Source organism: Melitaea cinxia, chromosome 9 (assembly GCF_905220565.1).
Source record: "Melitaea cinxia chromosome 9, ilMelCinx1.1, whole genome shotgun sequence".
NCBI classification, from domain to species: domain Eukaryota; kingdom Metazoa; phylum Arthropoda; class Insecta; order Lepidoptera; family Nymphalidae; genus Melitaea; species Melitaea cinxia.
Window position 1 is genome coordinate 1,100,243 of NC_059402.1, and position 23,799 is coordinate 1,124,041.

At 35.1% G+C, this 23,799-nt stretch overlaps 2 protein-coding genes across 2 annotated transcripts; one reads left to right on the plus strand and one right to left on the minus strand.

The window, feature by feature from the left end:
* Positions 1–491: 491 nt before the first annotated feature.
* Positions 492–8,871, plus strand: LOC123656494 (GATA zinc finger domain-containing protein 7). The gene is made up of 6 exons (XM_045592168.1): positions 492–1,004; positions 2,325–4,313; positions 4,999–5,187; positions 6,274–6,428; positions 7,240–7,325; positions 7,854–8,871. The coding sequence occupies exons 1-6, from the start codon at positions 912–914 to the stop codon at positions 7,922–7,924; spliced, it is 2,583 nt and encodes an 860-aa protein (XP_045448124.1). The 5' UTR covers positions 492–911; the 3' UTR covers positions 7,925–8,871.
* Positions 8,862–23,271, minus strand: LOC123656493 (ubiquitin-like modifier-activating enzyme 1). Its single transcript, XM_045592167.1, has 8 exons — positions 22,397–23,271; positions 16,294–16,723; positions 15,331–15,582; positions 12,665–12,840; positions 11,647–11,868; positions 11,191–11,442; positions 10,677–10,982; positions 8,862–10,116 (listed from the first exon to the last, which is right to left on the minus strand). The coding sequence occupies exons 1-8, from the start codon at positions 23,129–23,131 to the stop codon at positions 9,346–9,348; spliced, it is 3,144 nt and encodes a 1,047-aa protein (XP_045448123.1). The 5' UTR covers positions 23,132–23,271; the 3' UTR covers positions 8,862–9,345.
* Positions 23,272–23,799: the final 528 nt, after the last annotated feature.

The window sequence follows — 23,799 nt, forward strand, 5'->3', positions numbered from 1 at the left end:
ATTCACATAATATTGTGCGTATAACATTTAGTGCGTTTCGAACACAGACTAGTTACTTAATTAGAAATTAGAGATACTATTTTCGAATTGTTAACATGCCATTTTTTGTGGAATTATTATAAATATATATTGTCAAAATTGACAATTTGAATTTCTATATACAGTTACGTTCAGAACTTCACAAGCAACTTTACATAATATCTTTCGTGTTTGATGAAAAATAATGTTTGTTGAAAGAAAATTCACTTAATTTTAAAGTAAAAGTGATAATCTACAGACATGCTTCTTTCGCATAAAATAACACTTTTACCAATACAACAAGTAAAAAAATATCGTTGACCGAATTTTTAACGCTGTTTTCAAGTACCAGTCATACTTTGAAATTGTATTAATATAATTGGTTGTTTATAAATTCAAATAAGAATTCTCATTCCTCATTGGTTATTTTAATTACCAAACTAACTGCAATTCGTGATTTAAATTTATTATACAGAAAATTCACAACAAAAACAAATAAACAAAGTAACACAACTGTAATTTAAAAAATGCTGTGTATCGTTGTTAAAATTTGGAACAAATATAAACTGCATTAAATTTTGGCTAGTTTTTGTAAAATCAAACAGTTATAATGTGATGCGAAAATCTTTCAAAGGAGTAAATTTATTCCAACCGGCGGATAACTGACGTAACCGTGCCATGACAACATCGTTTTGATCAGACAAATTATAATAAAGTTAGAGAATTAATTTCCTTTGAATATCTCGGCGGAAATTATGAATTTTGTCTAGAGCCATTAGTTTAAATATCCTACGAGTTGGCTGAAGTGGCGAGAAAATGTATGCTAGTTAAATTATGGTCTGATTTTCGGGGCAGTTGTTTGTTATTAGTGCTTATTTGATGTAATCGACGCAATGAACGACCCGTGGGACGTTAAATCTGTGAGACAGTCGAACCAGTACATGTCTTGCATGAAGATAAATGGGGTACCACTTCTGCCGCCAGTGGTAAGACGTGATTTAACTGTAACTTTTGAAGTAACTACACCTAAAAATACAGTAAGATATATACTGATGGTGCTTTGTTTTGATTTGATTTTTACACCTTCAAAACAATTTTTAGCCTAAAAAATATATCTATTTAAAAAAAAAATTGTATTTCATAAAGTATGTTTTTATTAACATTGTATATTTTGTAATATATATGTATAGTTTTTTCATAATATTAATTAATATCACATGAAATATCATTTAAATTATAAATAAGATTTAAATTGGACAAAATGATTAATATACTTCTGCTGATTATATTGCATTAACTCCATGGTACATAAACCACACATAGAAAAAAAAAAGAAATTAGCCAAAAATAAAAGGTAATTGTAAAATGCCAGTCAGTAAATGTTTTGATAAAAATGTGAAAGGCCAAATTATTATAATTATAGTCTATTAAGTAGTTTTTACTTTTTTGTTGAGCTTATAATACTTTTTGAACCTGTATGATAATAAATGTAAATTATTTGTTTCGAAGAGACCTTAAATTTAATTAACTGTAATGGAGCAGACTTCGTAATAGTTTCTTTGATTGTAGATTAAAATACTAGATTATAGTAACTATCTATTTTAAAATTTTATTTGTTCTCTATTTATTTTACTGAAATTTTCTTTAAATTAATTGTGTTTGTACTAAAATGAAAAAAACTGACTTAAATTTGAAAACGTATCAACAGAACAATGTTGGTAGTTGAAAAAATAATAAATTAAATATGCAAAGTACTAAATGGGGTCACCTGACAAGTCGGTAAACTCAGTAAAAAGTTATGAAGTAACACACATATTAAAAATCAGTCATATGAAGAATCTCCTCCGTTTTTCGAATTCGGCAACAAGCGTACAGCTCTTTTGATGATAAGTGATTACCGTAGCTTATAGACACATGCAACACCAGAAACATTGCAAGCACGTTGCCGACCCTACTCCCAACAAACAAACAAAAGGCTGGTTTTTACAAAAGTAAAAACCAGCATATTTATTAAGTTTTAAAATAAAATCAGAGTATGAGCAATTAGTCCAGTCACCTGAGGTTTGCAAAGATTGGAACATGGATGCAAGATTGGATCCATTTTAAACAAAAAAGTCAGTCCAATACGTCTGAGTTGTCTTCTCTCTTAACTTTCCCAGTTTTTTTAAGCAGTTGCGTTTTAACTCCTCTCATATAGGCATAGACAAGTAGCTTTTTTTTTGGTCCACTGTCTCCATATTTCAAATATTAGTATATGACGGAAAGAAACCTGTAAGAAAATATGAAATTGCTTAATTTTCTTGCAGCTGTCCAAGGAATGTCGTAAAGAAATGCAGTACTATAAACTATTAGCTAAAGAAGTTGAAAAACGCATACAAACCCTCAAGCCATTTGTAGTGGAGAGTGACACCGAGTCCAATGAGGATAAAACTGATGCACCAGAACTACCCGAGTCAGAACAGAGCTTTGAACTGCCCGTCGAAGTTATTCAAGCTGCTAACAATGATAAAGAAAATAAAGTAATATTCGACGAGGCTAGTGAAAAATGTCTCAACGAAAGTTCTGGTAAAATATTTCTAACAAGCAATACATACGACAATATCAGCTCTAATTTTACAGCTGATGACAGCCCGTCTTCTAAATTATCATCCAAGTTAGTGATAGATTTAAGTTTAAGTATCAACGAAACTGGCAAAAATTTACTTGATAGCTTAAACAGCTCACAAACAGCACCTAATGACTTACCAGAACGAGATTATGATTGTCCTAAGAGTGATCAGAAAGAATTAAATGGTGTGGTTGAGAAAGTCAATGATGGAGCGACTACTGTACAAGATGATCAACTTACATTGCTAGTTAGTATTAATAAAGATTCTGTATCTGATCCGATCACTCTGCAGTTTAGTCCAGATGATCCTCCTTCTTTAAGTTCAAAAAGCTTTACGGGCTCTCTCAATGATATCCATACGGAGAGTTTGAAACAATCTCCTATACCCTTAACTCGTCAAAGGTCATACACGCTGTTAAAGCCGAGTCCCATGCTTTTGGCACATTTGGAGGTACAATCGATAAATACGGGTATGGAAGTTACTTCGATATCAATGAGTGAATCTCTTTCTAATATAAGTTGTTCGAATAAAAAACGAAGGAGCTGGGATTTAGAATCTGCTAAAGTGAAATGGTCTTCCATGGCTTTAGAATTGAAAGAGAAAAACATAAATAACGGTAAGACTAATAATACAAATAAAAATTCTGTTACAAGACCTACTGTAAGAAAGGCTCAAACATGGCCTCCAAAAGCAAAGTCGTTAGCCCACGATAAAATCAAACGTAACTCTCCCAAAGCAGTAACGAAATCTGATCCTATACAAAAACCGAGAAAAACGCATAGCCCTGTACGAAATTCTACTCTACACAGTAACTCTAACAATAAAACACCAGTAAGCCAAGCAAACCAAGTTAATAATCAAAAGAAAGAAGCTGCTAAGAAAAACTTTAACAACGAATCAGACGATCCCGCGACTCGTGTGAAAGAACTTTATGAGAAAATCCAAAAACAACAATTTATCCAAATGGCCAATCTCGTTGAAAAACAAAAGAAGGAGCAGATGCTTTTGCAACAAGTATTCGAAGAACAGAATAATTTGCTTATCACGCAGTTGAAAACTATATGTCCTGAATCTCCAAACGAAGTTAAAGAAGCCTGGGTTGATAAAACTCAGGAAACTGAGAGAGGTCCAGTGAGTTTGAGTCAGCTAATAAATCACAAGTCTGAACAAAGTGCATGCGAAACCCCTGTTCTTTCAACCTTGACTGAAACAAACGACTATATAAATTATTGTGATAATGTGCTTAAAAAGTCTAGAGATATAACTGGAAGTATGAGGAAACAGCAAGATAAGAAAGGTCAAGAAAATGAAAAGATTAGTCCAAAACCTAACACAGATGGTAGCAGAACGCGAACCCATTCTCCAGTGCGTAAGAATACGCCGACATCGAGGAAACTTACATACGAAACAAGCGCTTCATCGGATCGAGATTACGATCCGATTCTAACCGATCGAACGAACGATACGATGGCAGATCTGAACGTTACTTTTCCTTCCGACCATAGCGACGAATGCCAACCTTTTAATACATACGGGCCTGCTAGAGAAACTCCAATTTCAATACCAACTTGTAGATCCACGGACAGAGCTATTCGAAGCATGGAGGAAACAATACAAAACTCTATAAACAGTATGTCCATTAGAACAACCAAGCCTAATCTTTTCAGGACGCCCACGGCACAAGAGGTAACTACGTATTAAATATAATATGTACGATATTTTTACAAATTTTATTTTAGTATCTAGTGTAGGATAACTTTATCGTACTGATTTAATTAATTAGATAAAAAGGTATTTTAGCCATTCGTTACTTTCATTCGTATTTTAAGTGTGTATTTTATTTTCCTTTATTATAAATGAAATTATATTTGTCCTCCTTTCCCAGAAGCCACTTTACAGCATTCTTATTTATACAATACTAGCGACCTCTGTCCATCCATATTTTTGTACACAATAAGTAATCACCAACGTATCATATACTTAAACCTTCTTCGAAACACGCTGAATCTTATTGTATAAGTATTATTCCGATCGGTTCAGTAGTTTTCGCAGTATAACCGCACAAAAAACCGGCTCTCCATTTATTGGTATAGATAATTTTATCCCTGATGAAGCTCGCTCCGTCTAATTTTTCTTCTTGTTAATTTTCTGTCTCCTTTTTCTTCCTTGTCTTCAGTTCAACATTGCTTGTGTACCGTTGAATCTGTTTACAAATGGACTCAACGGGGTTACAACCCTTCATCCTTGAAAAGCACCCACCTCCTACCTTTCCCCGTATCTTTTTCTCCCGCTAATTTCCTTATTCCTCAACTCCTAAAATTGACAACGTCAATATTACATCAGTCTCACAATTTTATGTACCTCTATCTAGCGGGCAGCGGCTACTAAGATAGTGGCTCACGCCAAAGGCTTTCTAGTTCGGCGGCTCATGAGATCAGAAAGGGTACAGGCCACCGTGCAGACGATTAAAGACGCCCTTCTATGTGCCCTGCAACTGCACCAAGATCGAGAGGGCATTAGAGGCGCTGATGTAGATCTGCATAGGCGACTTATACAGCAGGTTATATATATTTTTCAACATAGTGCAAAAATGAGTTAAGAAAATATCAAAATATAACCTCATGTTTGAGGGTAGTTTGATATTTAAAATATGAAATTATATAGATAAGCATATTTGCACTATTTCGTTTACATTCTTTAGTCTTATATGTAAAGTTTTTCCATCTTGATTACTCGTCCTCTATAATTTTTGATTACCAATAATTTATATAAAAATATATTTTTGATTGATTAGGTGTTCTTCTGCAAATACAGTATAAATAATAATTTCAAGTTGTTAAATAAGACTCTTAAAGTTGATTTGATTACATATTTCGTATATGTTACTTAGAACCTTTATTACTTTAATTAGTTAGTCATTTTAAATCACAGGTAACAAAGCACAAACATATGAAAAATAAAGTTTAATTTGATCGTGGAAACCAAAACATAAGTAATATCATATTAAACTAGTCAACCAGGCTGTAGTGTTCTTCTGTTCAGCTTGATTTATTTATACAACTATAGGTCACCAAACAAGCGTGCGGCTTGATGATAAGCGATTACCGTAGCCCATAGACGTCTGCAACACCAGAATTAGTGCAAGCGTGTTGCCGACCCTACTCCCGATTCCCTCAGAAGCTCTGGTCACCTTACTCAGTACAGGAACACAACACTGCTTGAGAGCAGTATTATTTTAACTGAGGTAGGGGCACAGCAGGAATTTCCTGCTCAAAATATGGAGCAGCCCGACTTGGGTAGTACCTCGACCTTACAAAAGATCACAGCAAAATAATACTGTTTTCAAGCAGTATTGTGTTCCTGTTGGTGAGTAAGGTGACCAGAGCTCCTGGGGTGATTGGGGATTGGGTCGGCAACGCGCTTGCGATGCTTTTGGTGTTGCAGGTGTCTATAAGCTACGGTAATCGCTTACCATCAGGTGAGCCGTACGCTTGTTTGCCGATATAGTGACATAAAAAAAAAAATATTTAGCTGTGACCTTCTGCAAGGTCGAGGTACTTCCCCAGTCGCGCTGCTCCAGATTTCGAGAAGGATATTTCTAGCTGTGCCCTGCCGCATATAATAGCATGGTGTAATGACGGTACAGATAACAGCAGCGTGCTACTCGCTGCACGACACGTTCATAGCGAGCTCTGCGGCGGAGCGGTGCGCGCTCATCGCGGCCGACCGCAGCCGCCGCCGCTCGCTGGCCGCGCGCACCTCGCCCGCCCTGGCCCCGCCCGCCCACAAGTACCGCCCCACGTGAGTTTGTTACATGTTGAATAAGAATAGAATTTTTTATAATTGAATTGTCGATTGATATAGGACATTGTGGGATTGACATTTTCAGCCTAGCTGTGAAAAGTCCCAAAATTAAAATAGAAAAAAAAGCCTATATTTGTTCAATTTTAATGGCCATTTTATAAATGTGGTACATATAGTATGTTATGGTCATCAAAGTTTTTTCACGAATTTTGAAATATCGTTTTATATAAAAGTCGTCAGCCTTATTTAAATTTGTTAATCTCTATTGTAAGAAGTTAAAAAGAAATCAATAAGAAACATCAATATTATTATTTCTCAATATACAAAATACTACACATATTGATTTGCGTTGTTTACTTTCCAAGAAAATATTTTTTTTCATATAAATTAATTTTGTATCCAAAAATATTTTTTTATTTTTTATTTTTATTTAAAAAAAATCTTTGAAAATAAGGCCGACGATATTATCATTTTAAAAAATGATTAAAATTTAACTCGTATAACAATAAAGCCTATAAAATAACACGGTGGAGTATATTATGAGGTAGCGGGTACAAGTTAATCAGTGATTATTTCAACAGGGATGTCATGTCTCAAAGCCCATATGTATTATATAGCACTTAATTTTGAATCTTTATATGTAACGATTTTTGATAATAAGACCGACGATATGAGTATTTAAAAACGTAATAATAATAATAAAATTAAGTCAATTAATATATAACTCCATATATAACCATTAAGCCAGTAAAATAACACGGTGGAGTATATTATAAGGTAGTGGGTGTAAGTTTAACGGTGTCAACAGGGATGTCATGTCACAAAGTCACAGTGGCGCGTTCCCGGCGCGCAGCAAGCGACCCGCGCCCGCGCTCATGACTCAGTCTAATTATGGTAACATTGCGTTTTGTATGAATGTTGCCAGCTTGAAAATTCATTTTCGTTCTTCAGTTTGGTCCGTCTTTAACTGTGGTTTTTTTTTCTTTCTGTCAAAGTTCTTGTCAGTGATATTGACAGCTTGAATGGCCGGCGAAATTAATAACAAGTTTTTTTTAATTGAGTAACATGTAATTTTTTTGGCCAATCAAATTGCATTAAATGATTTAGCCAGTAATTTTGTCTTATCTTGCTGTTTCAGACAGCTAAAGCTGTCATTAAAACTGATTATTAAAAATATCCAACTGTTCTGTCTATCTCATACTTAATACTTTTTATTTATATGTACGCTTCGCTTTTAAATGTAATCAAATGCTACACATTGCATGTTTTCATATTGTTTTGTCTTTAAGACAACAAAAAATCATTTTAACCTGTAAATAAAAACATGGCTTCGAAATTCCTACACTCTCATTTACGTCTACCCTCGTTTTACTTTAAAAAACTTATTTGAAAATAATGCCTCTTTGAAATAAATGATTACAGAGACATTTAGCAGTGACAAGAGCTTGATGCGTCGCTATATGCCAAGCCCGCGACGTCGTCCGTGGCGTTGACCGCGAGACAGTCTGTACAGTGCCTTGCATCCAAGCTGAAAGCGTAACTGGATCATAAAAATAATATATCAATTATAATATATAACGCTTCTTAAATTTACATTTCATTATTGTTGCTTTTTTATATATTTTCATTGCGTTAACATCACTGGAAGTGTTGTAAATTTTACTATTTATGTTCAAATTATACATCTGTCAATTTTGGTACAAAAATCATGTTATAGTATTATTTTAAAAAATGTTCTCAATAGTTTTATATAAACATTATAGTGCTTTTCTTTGAATAATATTAAATAAGTAAAACTATGCAATAAAAAGTACATAAGATATTTTTTAAATTTTAAGATTTAGAGGCATCTGTGACAGATAACAAATATTCACAATTAAACTGCCTAACAAATAGTTTGTAATACATAACTAACAATATAAATACATAATAACTCACTCTAAAAGATGGTAATTAATAGTATATCTCTGGTATAAAGGAATTAAAACATGTTATTCAATCATTCCATTATTAATAAGCATTGTATTAAACTTTTTATATTTTTATAGTTTTAGAAAAATTAGTTCTGTGTTTAGAATATGTTTAAAGAAAAGATTTTTACTTTCAACTACTTTCTACGATTGTAACTGCTGTTAATATTGGGTAGAATTGTATTTAAGGTATTTATTTTTGATTTTGTAATAACTTTTTAACTTTTATATTGATTTGCGTGCTAAACTAAATTTTGTCTATTGTTTTCATACACAAATGACCATTTACTAAGGATTTCTAGTCACAAATTTCTCTACAATTTTAGTTTATATAAAAAAGTTTAGGTGCTTTAAAAAAAGGTTGTACTCATACTGATTTGCTATTAGACAGTTTTAAACCTCTTTTTTATAGAACTTTGTGTCATTTTTACAAGATACATTGACTGGAATAAAACAAACATTCGCTCGAATTTTATTTTATTTCGAATTCCTTCTTACACAGACCCCTCTGATTTTAACATTAATTGTAGATAAAACTTGGTGTAAAATCAATAATTGTAGAATTACGAAAGAAATTTGCGAAAATCGTGACAAAAAGTGAGCAAACAATTATAAATATATGAAAGATATCAGTAGACAATCAAAGCGTGTCTTAGCACAAATTAAAAATAAGACTTCACACAGATAACACTATCACTGTACAATCTCGTTCGTCACACCAACCGGAGACTGAGGCACACGAGCGTTATAAAACATCTAACTATACTTTACTCGTCGGCGACTTATTAAAAAATACCCTCTGTAAGTGAAATTCGTGTACAAATATCGCTATTATGCGTATTTAAATGCCACAAAAATGCGACGCCATTTGATTCGCCGGCTAAATTAATAATTTTGGCTCGTGAAATTTTTTTTATTGCTTTTTTCTATTAATCGCTAGTACGTTAAGGTAGAGTGTACCTCACGTAGGGCACCTCGATGTCGTTGTCGTCCTCGTCGTTGCAACACAGCTCGAAAACGAGAGCCTTCACATGCGGCTCTAGCTTTTTCTTAGACACCTTAGTCACGACTTCTGACATTGGCAAGTTGAGACGTTCCTGACGCTTGGCTTTAGGCATGAAGAACGAGTACAGCATGCAAACACCTTGAGACAGCATCGTAATATCTAACTTATGTTCATTCTTGAAGTAATCTATGAATTCTTGCAGTGTAATTTCTCCTTTAACTTCGAATCTGTCCCATAGGGTCCATTTCTTGTCGTAGTACGTATTGGTCGGTGCAGCGATTGGTTCGGAGAATCCAAAGAACGGTAAAGCTAGATTGACGAAACCATTTTTGAAGACATCTAAGGTGTTGAAACCCTGGGCAAGTTTGTAAAGTTCGAGGCAGACTAGGCCGGCTACTACTGAAGTCGTTGTGGCGATTGCTGGTATGATCTTACCAGCGATGAGCTTGGAACGGTGTCTGTCTGCTGGGGGGATCTTGTAGTTAGTGGCACGTAAGTTAGACGCCGCTACAATGAAATCCATGTGGAAGTTCGTGTCGTCGTCCTTTTCGAATTCCAATGGTGTAATCTTCAAGTTGCCGAGCTTGCTTGGCGGTAGGAGTTCTGAAACTATATTCTCAACGCGGTCTTGATCCATGTCATCATTATTCTGCTGCAATTGGTTATCTGTAACTGCGATTTTGACGAACTTCGGTTTGAACTTTGGAACCTAAAAAAAAAGAATCACTCATAAATATTTATAATTATTTTACTAAGAGAAATAACCTGCTCAAAATTTGGAGCAGCTCGACTGGAAGTGTACTTTGAGGTATAGTTATAGTTAGTAACGCTTAAAGAAACTGGAGGGGGTGCGCATGGGTTATAGTCTGGCTACCGAAAGTAAGTGCGTCGAACTGTCCAACCAATAGCACACGGGCAAGCATGCGACACGTGATAAACACGCCCACCCCCTACCCCATACCACCAAGTAGACCGATAAATCGCTTCTGCGCAGCTTCAAGGCCAGCGTCCTTTTTACATGACGCGAACTTTACATACTTTACAGATGAATAATACTGCTTTAAAGTAGCGTTGTGATTCTGTGGTGAATGATGTGGTGAGAGCAGAGAGAAGGATGGGGGTAGGTCAGCAACGCGCTTGCGATGCTTCTGGTGTTGCAGTGGTCTATAAGATACGGTCGTTTCTTACCATCAGGTGAGCCGTGTACACTTGTTTACCGACCAAGTTGTAAAAAAAATGGAAATAAATTGCATTGACTAGTATGCATACCTCAACAGCGCTAGCGACTTTAGCGATTCTTTCTCTATCAACACAGGTAGGTAATCCGTAAACTTGAGCTCTGAGATTGGCAGCAGCCACTATGTAGTCGAGATGAAGCTCATCTTCAGGATCAAACTCTAATGGAGACGGACACCGTTTGGGTCCGGACCAGAATGGAGCACCACTGGTTGTTGTTTGATTGGGGGGGAAGTTGTAAAGCAGTTGTTTGATCTGGTTAGCGTATTGTGTCTCCCAGTGTAATCGAGCCCATGTTACACAGTCATCGAAGTTAAGAGGCCGCTCATTAATAGCATTCTGAAAAATAAATTATGTGAATTATATTACTTTTTTTTTATTTATAATTGTCATTAGCGATATTTCACAAATAACATTAATTAAACCTATTTATGGTCTTTTTTTTTCATAAAAAATTAAAAATCCAATATAAGTCATAATTGACAGATATAAAATAAAACTTAAATATGTGATTGGTTGATCTTTAAAAATGATTTCATTTACATACCCTAACACTCTCTAAAGCGTCCAAAGGCTGACTGCCGGGTAGTTTCATGGTCCTTTCTAAGAAGTGAGGGTCTTGCAGATACTGAGCCGCGTGTTCTGCTGTCTGACGGAACAGACCCTCAAACTCATCTCGAGCCCACTGAAGGGTATGCTCGATAGCATTGGGGAAGTTCTTGAGGGTGCAGATAGGTATGCTTTTCTCTGGGGGATCTTGAGACGAGCTATAAGACTCGGTTAAGAAGGGTACTACGACCTGCAAAGTTTGAAAATTTTTGGTATTAAGAATATGTATTGATACCTTAATAACTTAACAACCATCTTACATCATAACTTATAAAAATTAGGCAACTTTAAATAAATATAAAGAATTAAAGCGATCCAGTCCTCAAGTTCTTGCAAAACTAAGGAAAAAAGGATTTAATTCTGTACATAATTATTTGTTATTAATACTCCTTACCTGCGTGTTACCCTTAGTTCCAAGAGTACCGCTCTCCAGCAAAGGCTTCCTATAATACACGCAGCGACGGTCCATGTAAATACGAGCGTCAACATTATCCAGAGCGTTTGCCACACCATCTAATGCCTCAAAGAAATTGTCATCGTACACCGCTTCAGTTTCCGGACACACTCTGTTCTCTTGTGCCACCACATTCATTAAAGGATTCATTACTTTAATTGCCTGGAACAAACAATTTCATTAATGTCTAGCCAACATGACCAATTTAGTTGTATCTTGTGAAATATTAGATGCGAAGTTTAAATAGATCTTAACAAATTTTTTTTTGAAATTTTTACAAAATGTGCTTTAAAAAAATCCGTAAGAAGCTTCTATAAAGTTAAAAAGCCGTTTTCGAGTTTTGAACTTATCAACACATTTCACGATTATGTTAAATGTTTATTATAATATTAGAAATTTAATAATAATATTATTAAGAAATACAATTAAACTTCTTTAATCAATTGTGTAAAATAATTCTTTTGTTTTTATTGTTGTAATTTCTGTTGGTAATCGTAATAAATAAATAAATTAGGTACAAGTGTCAAGGTTGTTATGGAGCCAAATAAAGTTATAAATACGTTATTCTACTTATAGGCTCTCAAATAGTTTTTTGTTTAGTCCAGATGAAAAAAAATTGAACTAGCAATGTTAAAATTATTTTTTTTTAGTATATAACTTTTGTGATATATTATCTTAATCAATTTAACCTACCCACTGCTAAATGTCCCTGTGGCGACAGATTGTCTTGTAAAGGAGATAAAAAAGAAAAAAAAATTGTCTAACTAATAAACATAAATAAATAAATAAACATAAATAAACTAAACCATGTTGTGTTTGGTGAGACGGGTAATTTTTTTATCTAGAAATTGATGATTGTGATAGATTAAGGTTCAACTCTCTTACTTTATAACGGAGATCTTTACATAGAAAATAGACCAGATATTTATACACAATATTATATAAGACGTCATCTTACCTTGGCAGCGGTGCTAGACTTAGGTTTCTGCACATCATGAGGTCTGAAGAGGAACTGGCGGTTAAGGTTGGACTTCTCTATCAGGTCCATATCAGTGACAGTGACCTGACCACCGTCAGCACCGACCCCGATCATTGCGAAGTTCTTCATTAGCTCACAACCAATCGCTCCAGCACCTAGAATTATGGAACAGCATTATTGAGTTATACAGATTCCTATGGTTAAATGAGTAAGTATTATATTTGAATTATTTTTATCATATGTACGATTTTATTTTTGTGTTACCCACACATTAGGAATTCTAAACATTTTTGAATATCATATCAAAAATTGACCGTTCCAGCGGGATTCAAACACGCGTCTCCGACTGACCGTGTCGGCGCTCTAGCCAATTAAGCTATGGAACGATGTACCGTATTTTTATCATGGTATTTTATGGTTTTTTAATTTAAATATAAAAAAAAATGGTATGAATATGTATGTAAGAAATACTGGTCATTAAAAGAGACCATGACGACAATGACTCAGGCATAATTATTAAACGAAGAATATACACTATATACATTATAATGTGAAATTATCGAAACAAAAAAATAAATAAATAAGAACTGCAAGAAAACAATGAGCAATAGAGAGAAAATAACTGGTTCTGAAATTACAATCAAATTTATTGATTTCGTAAAAAAGATCGTTCATATTCGTTCAGATTCGTAATAAATAAGGTGGTAGGCTGACCGCCAGATATAATAAATATTAAGTAGCAAGATTAGAAGGAGAAGAAAAGATAACTGCACAATGATGAGATTTTAACTGAGGTAGGGCTCAGTAGGAAATTTTCTACTCAAAATATGGAGCAGCCCGACTGGGGAAGTACCTTGACCTTACAGAAGATTACAGCTAAATAATGCTGTTTTCAAGTAGTGTTGTGTTCCTGTTGGTGAGTAGGGTAACCAGAGCTCCTGGGGGAAAGAATCTACTTTTATTAAGTTTGAAAAATTTCAATTTTATATTAATACTAGCTGACTCGGCAATGTATTTTTCAAAGCCAAATCATAATAAAATAAAAAATAAACAATTTATCTAAAAATTAAAAAAATATATTTAGGGGTGGGCTACCCTTAACATTTAGGGGGATAAAAAATAGATGTTCGATTCTCAGACCTACCCAATATGCACACAACATTTCATGAGAATCGGGCAAGCCGTTTCTGAGGAGTTTAACTACAAACACTAGGACACGAAAATTTTATATATTAGACTAGCTAACCCAGCAAACGTTGTTTTGCCATATATGTTATTAACTTTACTCCTACCCTCTGTAACTGTAACTGAAAAATAGATGTTGGTCGATTCTCAGACCTACCCGATATACACACAAAATTTCATAAAAATCGGTCCAGCCATTTCGGGAGAGTATTGTGACGAACATTGTGACACGAGAACTTTATATATAAGAAGATTAATTTAGAAGTGACATCCATGTACTAAAAAATATCATTTTAAGAAACAAAGACAATTTCTTGTCCCGCAAAAGTCCGATACAAATGTTTATCAAGATAAGACACAACACAGTAAATATAAAAATCTCAGTAACATTGTCAGTCATTGACATGACGGCAGATAAGAGAAGTATATTGATAATGACGACTTTATTAAGTTTGACAGTGTATATTCAATAAACATAACAGTTCGCATTTAGCATGTAACGTCCCACAGCTGGGCATAGACCTCTATTTTCATGTACAAGTACAAATATTAATCCCGAGCGGAAATAGAACCTGCAAACCGTCGGTGTTTTAAGCGATTACTCGCACCACTACACCAAAGTGGTTGTCAACATAACAATTGTAGTTGTTTAAATAACACTTTTTTTAACATCTAGTTGACCTGGAGACTAAGTGGCGCTATTTTTTTTTAAATTTGATTTATAAAAACCTTATCCTGATAAAGGACAAAAAAAAGATTATTCAATTTGGTGTGAATAATTTACTCGAGATCTTACATAGAGATTAGTGCTCGTTCAGGTTAGATTTTTTTCATGTCAACTCGGAATTCAATTACAGATTATAATCTGTATTAGACCAAATGAAAAAAGTAATTGATGGAAAACACTCTGACTTTGGCAATTCCTATGGGAGTCCAATTATAAAAGAAGAAGGAGAAGAACAACTTTTTTTTTTGTTTTTGTCGATAACATAGCAGTTTTTTTTATCATACCATCAACATTTATATCAAAAGTAACTTACTAACTATATTTTACAATACCTTATAGAGAAAGAGGTCAGAAGCACATAAGATGTAGACAATCATAAATTCTGTTTGTTAATTATAAAACTTTAAGAGATCTAGAGACAATTAAATTTATATTTAGGATTTGATTACATGCACTGGAATATTTTTTGTTTTGACTATAATTCCATAAATTTTAAAAGAAAGTAAACAGAAAACTAATCTATTTTGAGTTATTAATAAACACATCAATACATAAGCAGCTCATTCTCTGCATTTTGAATCAACCACGCCGGATAATTAGGAAATATGAGTAAAATTGATATATTGTGAGGGTCAGTGTAAATAAATATGTTTGGACATTAATTACATAACAAAATTTTTAAACTTCCAAGAAATGTATCTTAATAATATGTATAATAAAACATGTAACTCACCAACAATAAAGTACTTCAATTGTCCAAGCTTCTTCTGGAAATCACGTCCGAAAACAGCAATTTGACCATCATATCTGGAACCAGTGGGCTTGCAGTTCTCTTCAGTTAAGTTGGAACGGTCCTTGGGGAGACACTCAATTGCATCTAAGTAAAGCCATTGTACTATAGGGTGGAACTTTCCGGTGCAGGCCTTCATTACTTCCTGAGCGACCACTCCACCGATTGCAGCGTTCATTGGATTTAAGTCACCAGCTGATGTCTGAAATGTTTAAATAGTTATGAAGTGGGATATTGTTTAAATGTTTCTCTTTAATTGTGCATTCGGCTGATTGGTCATGAGCACATGCGATGGTGGTCTATGTTATGCCATATTACATAGAGCAACTGCTCTATATAATACGACGCTGAAGACCGATATACGGATAGAGCACACATATTTTTTACAAAAAATCATGAATACTAATCATAATAGATTTAAAATTACATATTCAAGTGATTTTGTATTATATGTGTGTTTAATAAACACAAATTATCTCAAACAGATTGTAAAACAATTATATCTTTTCTAACTAATAATATATACCAAATAATAATTCATCATCATCATCATTTCAACCTATTGCAGTCCACTGCTGGACATAGGCCTCCACAAGTTCGCGCCATTTTTGGTTTCATGTGTGCTGCCCATAGTCACCACGGTGGGCAGGTGGGTTGTTGACCGCAGTGCTGACTTTGTCACACCTAAGACGCTGCTGCCCGTCTTCGGCCTGTGTATTTCAAAGCCAGCAGTTGGATGGTTATCCCGCCATCGGTTGTCTTTATAAGTTCCAAGGTGATATTTGAACTGTGTTATCTCTTAATCGCATCTTACGACACTTACGGGAAGAGAGGGGGTGGCTATATTCTTTAATGCCGTAGCCACACAGCCAAGTATTCAATAATAATTATTCAACATTTAAACACTACAAAAACAAAGTATTACCTTGCAAAATGTGTCCATAAGCTCATTATTAATCTCTATTTCTCCAGCCTTAAAAAGCTCTTCACTATCGACAATATTTTTTACGTAATCCATGAATTTAGCTGCATCGTCATTACTCCACGGTTTTGGCAGACGACCTTCTCCCGCCACAAACTTGTGAAGGGCGGTAAACGCCACATGAAGTTGCTGTGGATAGTCCATTTTACCGAAATCGGTGATCAAAAACTCCGCGTTCTTTAGGGACTCGCTCAAGGGTTTAAAGTTGAGTTTCTTGGGCATCTTCACTTGTGTTACAATGCCTCCGCGAATGTATTTTGAGAGGTTCTTGGTATCACCTATACTGAAGGTGTATGGTCCGAGCACTTTAATCTTGCGGGGTTCGCATCCATTTAACTCTGTCATACCTTCGACCTAAAAAGAAAACAAAAATTAAATAAGTTTGCATCATATTTAACAGTTTTTCAACACATTTAAATATATTTTGTCTTTGTATTATTCTTTATCGACATAAGCGTCATTATAAAACCAAGAACCAAAAACTGTATTTAACCAATATAGAGAATAAAATGCTACTACTTTTTTTTACAACCCTCTTTTTCATTCTATATAAAACTATCCAAGTATGTGTTTAAATTGTAATATAAGCAATATTTAACTAAACACATAAATTGAAATACTTAATATGAACATAAGGGCAGCCATATGACAATTATGTTTTGTAAACAATTACAAATGAGATTAAAAGAAATATGATTAGAGAAATGTTGCACAATGAATGTGAATTGTGGTGAAATAAATGTTTTCTGTATCGTGTCCTGTACCAAGGTCTCATGAATAATATCATGTTTCTAGCAATAACTGCCTTTATAAATCTATTTCCATTGTTACTATTTTTGTTTTTGTATCTTTTGCTGGTGTATAACAATAAATATTTAAATATTTAATGGATTTATTTTAAACCTAATTAATTATATTTAGAGAACATTAATATCAACTATATTAATGAAACTTATCCGAGGGAGACTATTAATAAAAAAGAATAATATTTTATAGAAAAAGGAAAAAAATAATTAAAAGTGGTAATATACTATGTGTACTATGCGTAACGATCGCTATCAGATATCTATGATAACAACTGGGACCCACAGTTTAACATGCTCTCCGAGGCACAGTGGGGAGACCCACAAGGACTGCACAAACACCTAGACCACCGCAAACATCTGTATGGGCAATACAAATGTTTGTCATGTGTAGGGATCAAACCCACAATCGCCACAGTAACAGCTAGAAACTAGTGCTGTGACTATTGCGCAAACGCGTCATCAAAAAAATATCATTTTAATCACTTTTATTAATACCCCACCAATCCCACACAGAATACTATGCCTACTTGATTTAATATAAGTATATAGCTGAGCGTAGATAGATAACTTTTGGGTCTCCTCCTTGGGCCCTGGGCTGTAAAGCTGTCAGTCCCAGTTGTAATCATAAGCACATGATAACAACTATATTACTCCTGGTAAGGAATATGCCCTACGTGAAAAAAAAAGCCATTGCCCTGCAGTGGGATATTGCAGGCCCAATGAAACAATCAGATACATAATATAAAGTAAGAGATATATGATATAGAGGGCTTTTGAAAAAGTAAATGTTAATAAATGCTGCATTACTAATAAAATTTTTAATTTATTTTATAATTTTAGTATCTTGCAGTAGTAAGAACGTAACGCATATTAGTTCTCATTAAAAAGAGAAAATACTAGACTACCACTGAACAGTATATATATTTATATGGAATGTGTGGGAGTTGTGGAACCAGACATACCTGTAAGTCTGTGTAAAATTACAAAACCTCTCTTTTTGATTTTACCACTTGATGAAAAAAAAGTTGAGTTACAGAGCCTTATGCTCATTAAGGCTTAACTGGGTCACTTTTAAGATTCAAATAAGAAATTCGATAATTATATGACAAAGCAAAAGATAAGTGTTGATTGTTATCTTGACAAATTTTTGGTTATAAATAAAAGCAAAAAACCTTAAATTTTTTTTTAAATTTCATTCTTACTGTAAAATCTTATTGGAACGATAATTGTGTTTATAAATGAAAAAAAAAGAAGAACTTAAATTTCATTAACAAGTAATACATCATAGGAAAATAAAAAAATACTCCAGTAAATACGCATTATCAAAGATTACTCAAAAATTTGTTATCGGATTTCAATCAAATTCAAATGGGACCACAAGACAAGCATCAATTTTTGATTAAAACAAGAATAATCAAAATGGGTCTATCGAGTAAATTGTTCTGAGATAACAAATAAATTACATTTAAATTGAGAATCTCCAACTATTTTTTAAATTCATTTAAAAATTAAAGATACTGTCAATTGTTAGTGCTTATCATTTCTTAAAAATAATTTGTGTTTTCAATTACATATGATAAATTTATAGAGAATTGACTTCTTTCACATAAAAGAAAACATAGGCTATAAAATGACACACAATCAGTGGCGTAGCGTGGTTGTCGGCCGCCCGGGGCGGAAGAAAATTTTGCCGCCCCCTTATTGAGGTATTTCAATTTAAAGTATACTAAAACTTACTTAGGTGAGTGGCTACGACATATAGAATTTAGCCACCCCCTTTCATCCCGTGGGTGTCGTAAGAGGTGAATAAGGGATAGAAAAGTTCCAATAATAATAATAATAATGATAAAGCTTTATTTAATTCCATGCAAAATTCATCAATCCTTATCTCAATTTGCCCAAATCAAAATTTCAATCAATTAAATAACAATACAAAATAATTAATAGTACTTATTAGATTTTATTAGATTAGTGATCATTATTAAGACATACTATTTCATGTAAAATAAATAAATTAATCTAATATATAAAATTCTCGTGTCGCGGTGTTTGCAGTTAAACTCCTCCGAAAGGCTAGACCGATTCTCATGAAGTTTTGTGTGCATATTGGGTAGGGCTGAGAATCGAACTATCATAACATAACATCTATTTTTCATCCCCCTAAATGTTAACTGTAGTCCACCCCTAATTTTTTTTTATTTTTTTTTTATTTTTAGATGAATTATTTATATTTTTATTTTTTTATGATACATCATTAAAAATACATACAACCCTAAATTTTCAACCTTCTACGATCAACCCCTATATTTTATTTGTTAATTATAAACTTTATTTTTTTTGGCAGGATTTTTATATTTATTTTGTCATGACTTAGAATAAAAAAAATTATATTACTCTTAATTTTCAACCTTTCTACGATCAAGCCCTATTTTTCCATCGCAATTTTTATTTTTTATTATTTTTAATAATTTCCTTTAATTGTGATTTTTTTCTCAATTCAATTTGATCTCCTGCCTTCGCCGGTCGATAACTATCAATCGATCAGTTATCCCCGCTAGAGGTCTACATTACGTTGTCACCTCTCATCCAGCAAACATCACGGGGATGACAATAAAGCCGGTCTCCTGTCTTACTCACTATACTGTTTTCGGCCATTGTTTTTTTTGGTTTTATTTGTGTACCGATCGTAGTAGTGACTGTTATACGTATTATTTTAATTTTTCTGTGCACTAAATAAAGCATACTTTCATTGTCTACAACGCTTTCGTTTATAAGTAAATCCCCGCACACTTATATTATAGTAGATAGTTTATTGGCAAAACAACCTTTGCCGGGTCAGCTAGTTAATAATATGAAATAGCAAAGATCCAATACCACTGTGGAACTAGTGAAGCCGACCGATGGCGGTATAGCCATCCTACAGCTAGCTTTTTAAATACACAACCGAAGACGAGCAGCAGCGTCTTCGGTGCGACAAAGCTAGCCCTGCGGTCACTAACCCGCCTGCCCAGCGTAGTGACTATGGGCAAAAACCCTCATGAGTTCGCGGTAGAATTTTAGGCCTTCAGTTCTCGGTAGCCCCACTATTCCCGGCTACAGCAGCGGCCGCGGTAACGGTGGGGCGGAGGGTGCTGAGGATCACCGGGATACGGGAGGCTGCCACTCAAAACTACAGGTACTACGTACCGGTTACGTATAATGGAGGCATGTTACGGCTGGACCACAACCTTACCGAACTGGAAGTAAAATCGAGTCTTAAACTTAAGTGAAGTATACTGGGGTTGTCTGAAGTTTGAAGAGAGGGCGAAGACACGATGATCCTGGACTCCGGGCACTTGTTCTGCTTCCGTGAAGGTGATGGGCTTTCCCAAGGTGGCGTCGATTTTCTGGTCCACAAGACTCTCACTAACAACGTTGTGGAAGTCAGCAATGTGTCGAACCGGGTAGCGTACCTTGTACTTAAACTCACTGACAGGTACTCCCTAGAAGTGATACAGCTCTATGCGCCGACCTCAGCACAATCTGACAATGAAGTCGAAGCCTTGTATGACGATATTACTAGGGCCATGCATGGGACTACTTCGGCCTTCTACAATGTTGTTATGGGAGACTTCAACGCTAAAGTGGGAATACAAAACCGCGACGAATCGAGGATCGGACCACACGGGTAGGGGCACAGGAATCGCAGGAGGCAGATGCTCGTCAACTACAACGAGTCAACGAGTCTTGATGAATTCAATTTTTTGAGAAGAAGCCCCAAAGGCGGTGTACCTACATGGCAAAGCCCCAACACTATGATGAGGAACGAGATAGATTCATCATAGCGGATAAAAGGCATATTCAGAGATGTCTCCTTGGTTAATTGGTTTAACACTGGCAGTAACCACCGGCTATTGCGGAGCACTTTAAATATATACCTCCGAAAAGAGCGGGCCCGCTTAGTGAAATCTACTCTCCGACGTACGCTGCCCCAATTACTATGTGGCTCCGAGCAGTTTCAATGGGAACTTCAAAACCGATTCGATTCGCTGGAAACTACTGGCAACGTGGAAGAGATGACCGACAACGTGGTGAAGACGGTGTGTACACTAGGTCGTAGGCACTTTCCGCCGACGAAGTCAACAAAGCAGTCCAACTCTCTTCCGAAGCTTCGCAAGAACAGAGGGCTCTTTCCAAGAAGATATGAAAACTTGTACGCCAAGACCTTCACTGCTCAAATACGAGAGAGATTGCTACTCTGATTGAGCAGAATAGGGATGACGTAGTTACGACTGAGCTACTTAAAGCCACAGGGCGACCTGCCCTAAAAGTCTTGGCGAGACTCTTTCACGCCGTCACCCACCGAGGTACCATGCCAGAGGTGTGTGGTCCAGTAGTGTGTTTGGTGCTGTTCTTTAAGAGAGGTGACAAGTCTCTGTCAAAGAATTACACATCGATCTCACTTCTGAGCCATATCTATAAGCTGTTTTCGAGTGTTGTTACGAATCGTCTCGCCAGAAGACTCGACGAATTCCAACTACCGGAGCAGCGGGGTTTCGAAATGATTACAGCACTGTAGACCACATCCATACTGTTCGGTGTAGCCGCTGTGTATGGCATTTGTGGACTACGAAAAAGTCTTCGACTATTGCTTCTCAAAATGGAAAAACAAAAATACTGTTTATCCAAATGTTTTGGATTAAGTTTTAAAATAGCCTAGCAATTTTTTTTTTTTTTTTGTATTAATAAGTGAATTTGATGTAAAAAAAATTTATTATTTCACTTTATACGTAGCGAAGCACGTACCGGGCCGCTAGTATTTACTAATTGTTTTTATTATTTAAGTGTTGTTCAATTTTGCCGCCCCCTAAAAAGTGCCGCCCGGGGCGGGCCGCCCCCCCCGCCCCCACTACGCTACGCCACTGCACACAATGAGTATAGTAGTTAAATTACATGTATGGATATCAACAACTGTAATATCTAGGGAAAGAAACACTTACTGTTATTCATATACTTTTCAAATCTTTTAATGTCAGTAAAGGGTAATGAACCATGAATCACAGATTGGTTCATGAAATATTATAACAAAAAGGTTGGATGACTCACTTGAGTTTGAAATAGCAGTTATGCTATTGAAATAGATCATTTACAAGTCATGACACTTACTATTTATCTCTTTATCTTATTACTTATTTTATAACTTTATAATACTGCAAATTTGTCCAACAAGTACTGTACTAACCTCACTAAACGTAACATAGTCTCCATCCTCAAGACCATGACGTGTGTCATCCAAGCAGGTAACAACAGCTTCAGTCTCCTGGGTGATGCCGGCCACCATAGCCGACACCGGGTTCTCGCCAGTCACATCAATCACCGTAAACTCAGGCCCAAAATCGCAAAATACTTGAGAGAACAGACCCCTAGTGTCCGCGATGATCAAGGCAATATTGTTAGCGCTGGTAAGTGCGGCTACGCGTTCCTGCTCCGCTCTGGAAGCTCCAGTTAGCACCACAACGCGAAACTTTTTGAGAAATTCCTCGTTCAATGGACCAGTATACGCCGTTGTCGGTACATAATGATTAAGGTCGGCGAGCTTTTCGCAAGAAGCCGTAGCCCTATTTTGGCCAATTGTCGCCTCTGATAAGTAAAACTGAGACGACAGATCGGCGACAGTGCAGTTACGTTCATCGTGAAGGGTAACCGATTTGACGCCGCCGAGAATGACATTTTTTGCTACTTCCACACCTAAACCTCCAAGCCCGGAAATCAGTACGTCTGAACTTGCCATCCGGCGCATAGCATCGTGGCCAAGTACATATAATTGCCGCGAATACAAACTCTCGTCGATTTCATCCTCCACACGCGTTCCATTGTTCGCCATTGCTGAGGATTTGCAACTCGCTTCTCCTGTATTTAGCTTCCGCTTTTTCGCCGGGGGGTCAACGGAATTATCGGCGACTTCAGCACTAGACATCGGGCACGAACGCGCACAATTTTGACAGAATTTTGCTTTGCTTTTCTTCTAAACAATAAAGAAATAATCTTCAAATAATTGCGGACGACATTCGCGTTTCGCTCTTCGCTTCGTTGAAGGCCTGCTTACTCACTGTCTTGAAGTTAGCTGTAATCTATAATCAACGTGGAGAAAAGGACCTACGGAAGTGATTTACTCTTTTTTATTTATTTTAGTAGGTAGATACTTTCTATATTATTTTAAAATGAGAATTGAGTCGGTATATTTATTTGAAGATTATTTTACATAAAATATAATAAATGAAGTATTTTTTTTAACATTTACAAAAAAAATATTTTGACGCTGTTTTAAATGTGATTATGAGTTCATAAAGAATAAACAAAATGAAACCATCTCCATTTTTAGACCATATTAAAAATAATATTTACAACCATTCTAAAGTTATCAATTGAATTATGTATATTACTTAGTTTACATAACAAAGCATGTATTAAAATAAAATTATATTGAATTTATATTTTAATTCTAATAAGAATGAAGCGTACAGTGATACAATCTCAGATTAATAAACAACATAACTTTTGTTTATTAATCTGAGCGTACAATTTACATTTCTTTTAAATACAAATTGAGTCTTTTTTTGTAATGGCAACTTAACTGTAAACTAT

Coding starts and splice junctions, on each gene's coding strand:
- LOC123656494 (XM_045592168.1), top strand. CDS start 912: ATGAACGACCCGTGGGACGTTAAATCTGTGAGACAGTCGAACCAGTAC. Junction 5,188..6,273: donor ATAGGCGACTTATACAGCAG/GTTATATATATT, acceptor ATGACGGTACAG/ATAACAGCAGCGTGCTACTC. Junction 6,429..7,239: donor GCCCACAAGTACCGCCCCAC/GTGAGTTTGTTA, acceptor CGGTGTCAACAG/GGATGTCATGTCACAAAGTC.
- LOC123656493 (XM_045592167.1), bottom strand. CDS start 23,131: ATGTCTAGTGCTGAAGTCGCCGATAATTCCGTTGACCCCCCGGCGAAA. Junction 16,724..22,396: donor ACTATGTTACGTTTAGTGAG/GTTAGTACAGTA, acceptor TTTTCTTTTTAG/GTCGAAGGTATGACAGAGTT. Junction 10,117..10,676: donor AAGTCGCTAGCGCTGTTGAG/GTATGCATACTA, acceptor CTTTTTTTTTAG/GTTCCAAAGTTCAAACCGAA.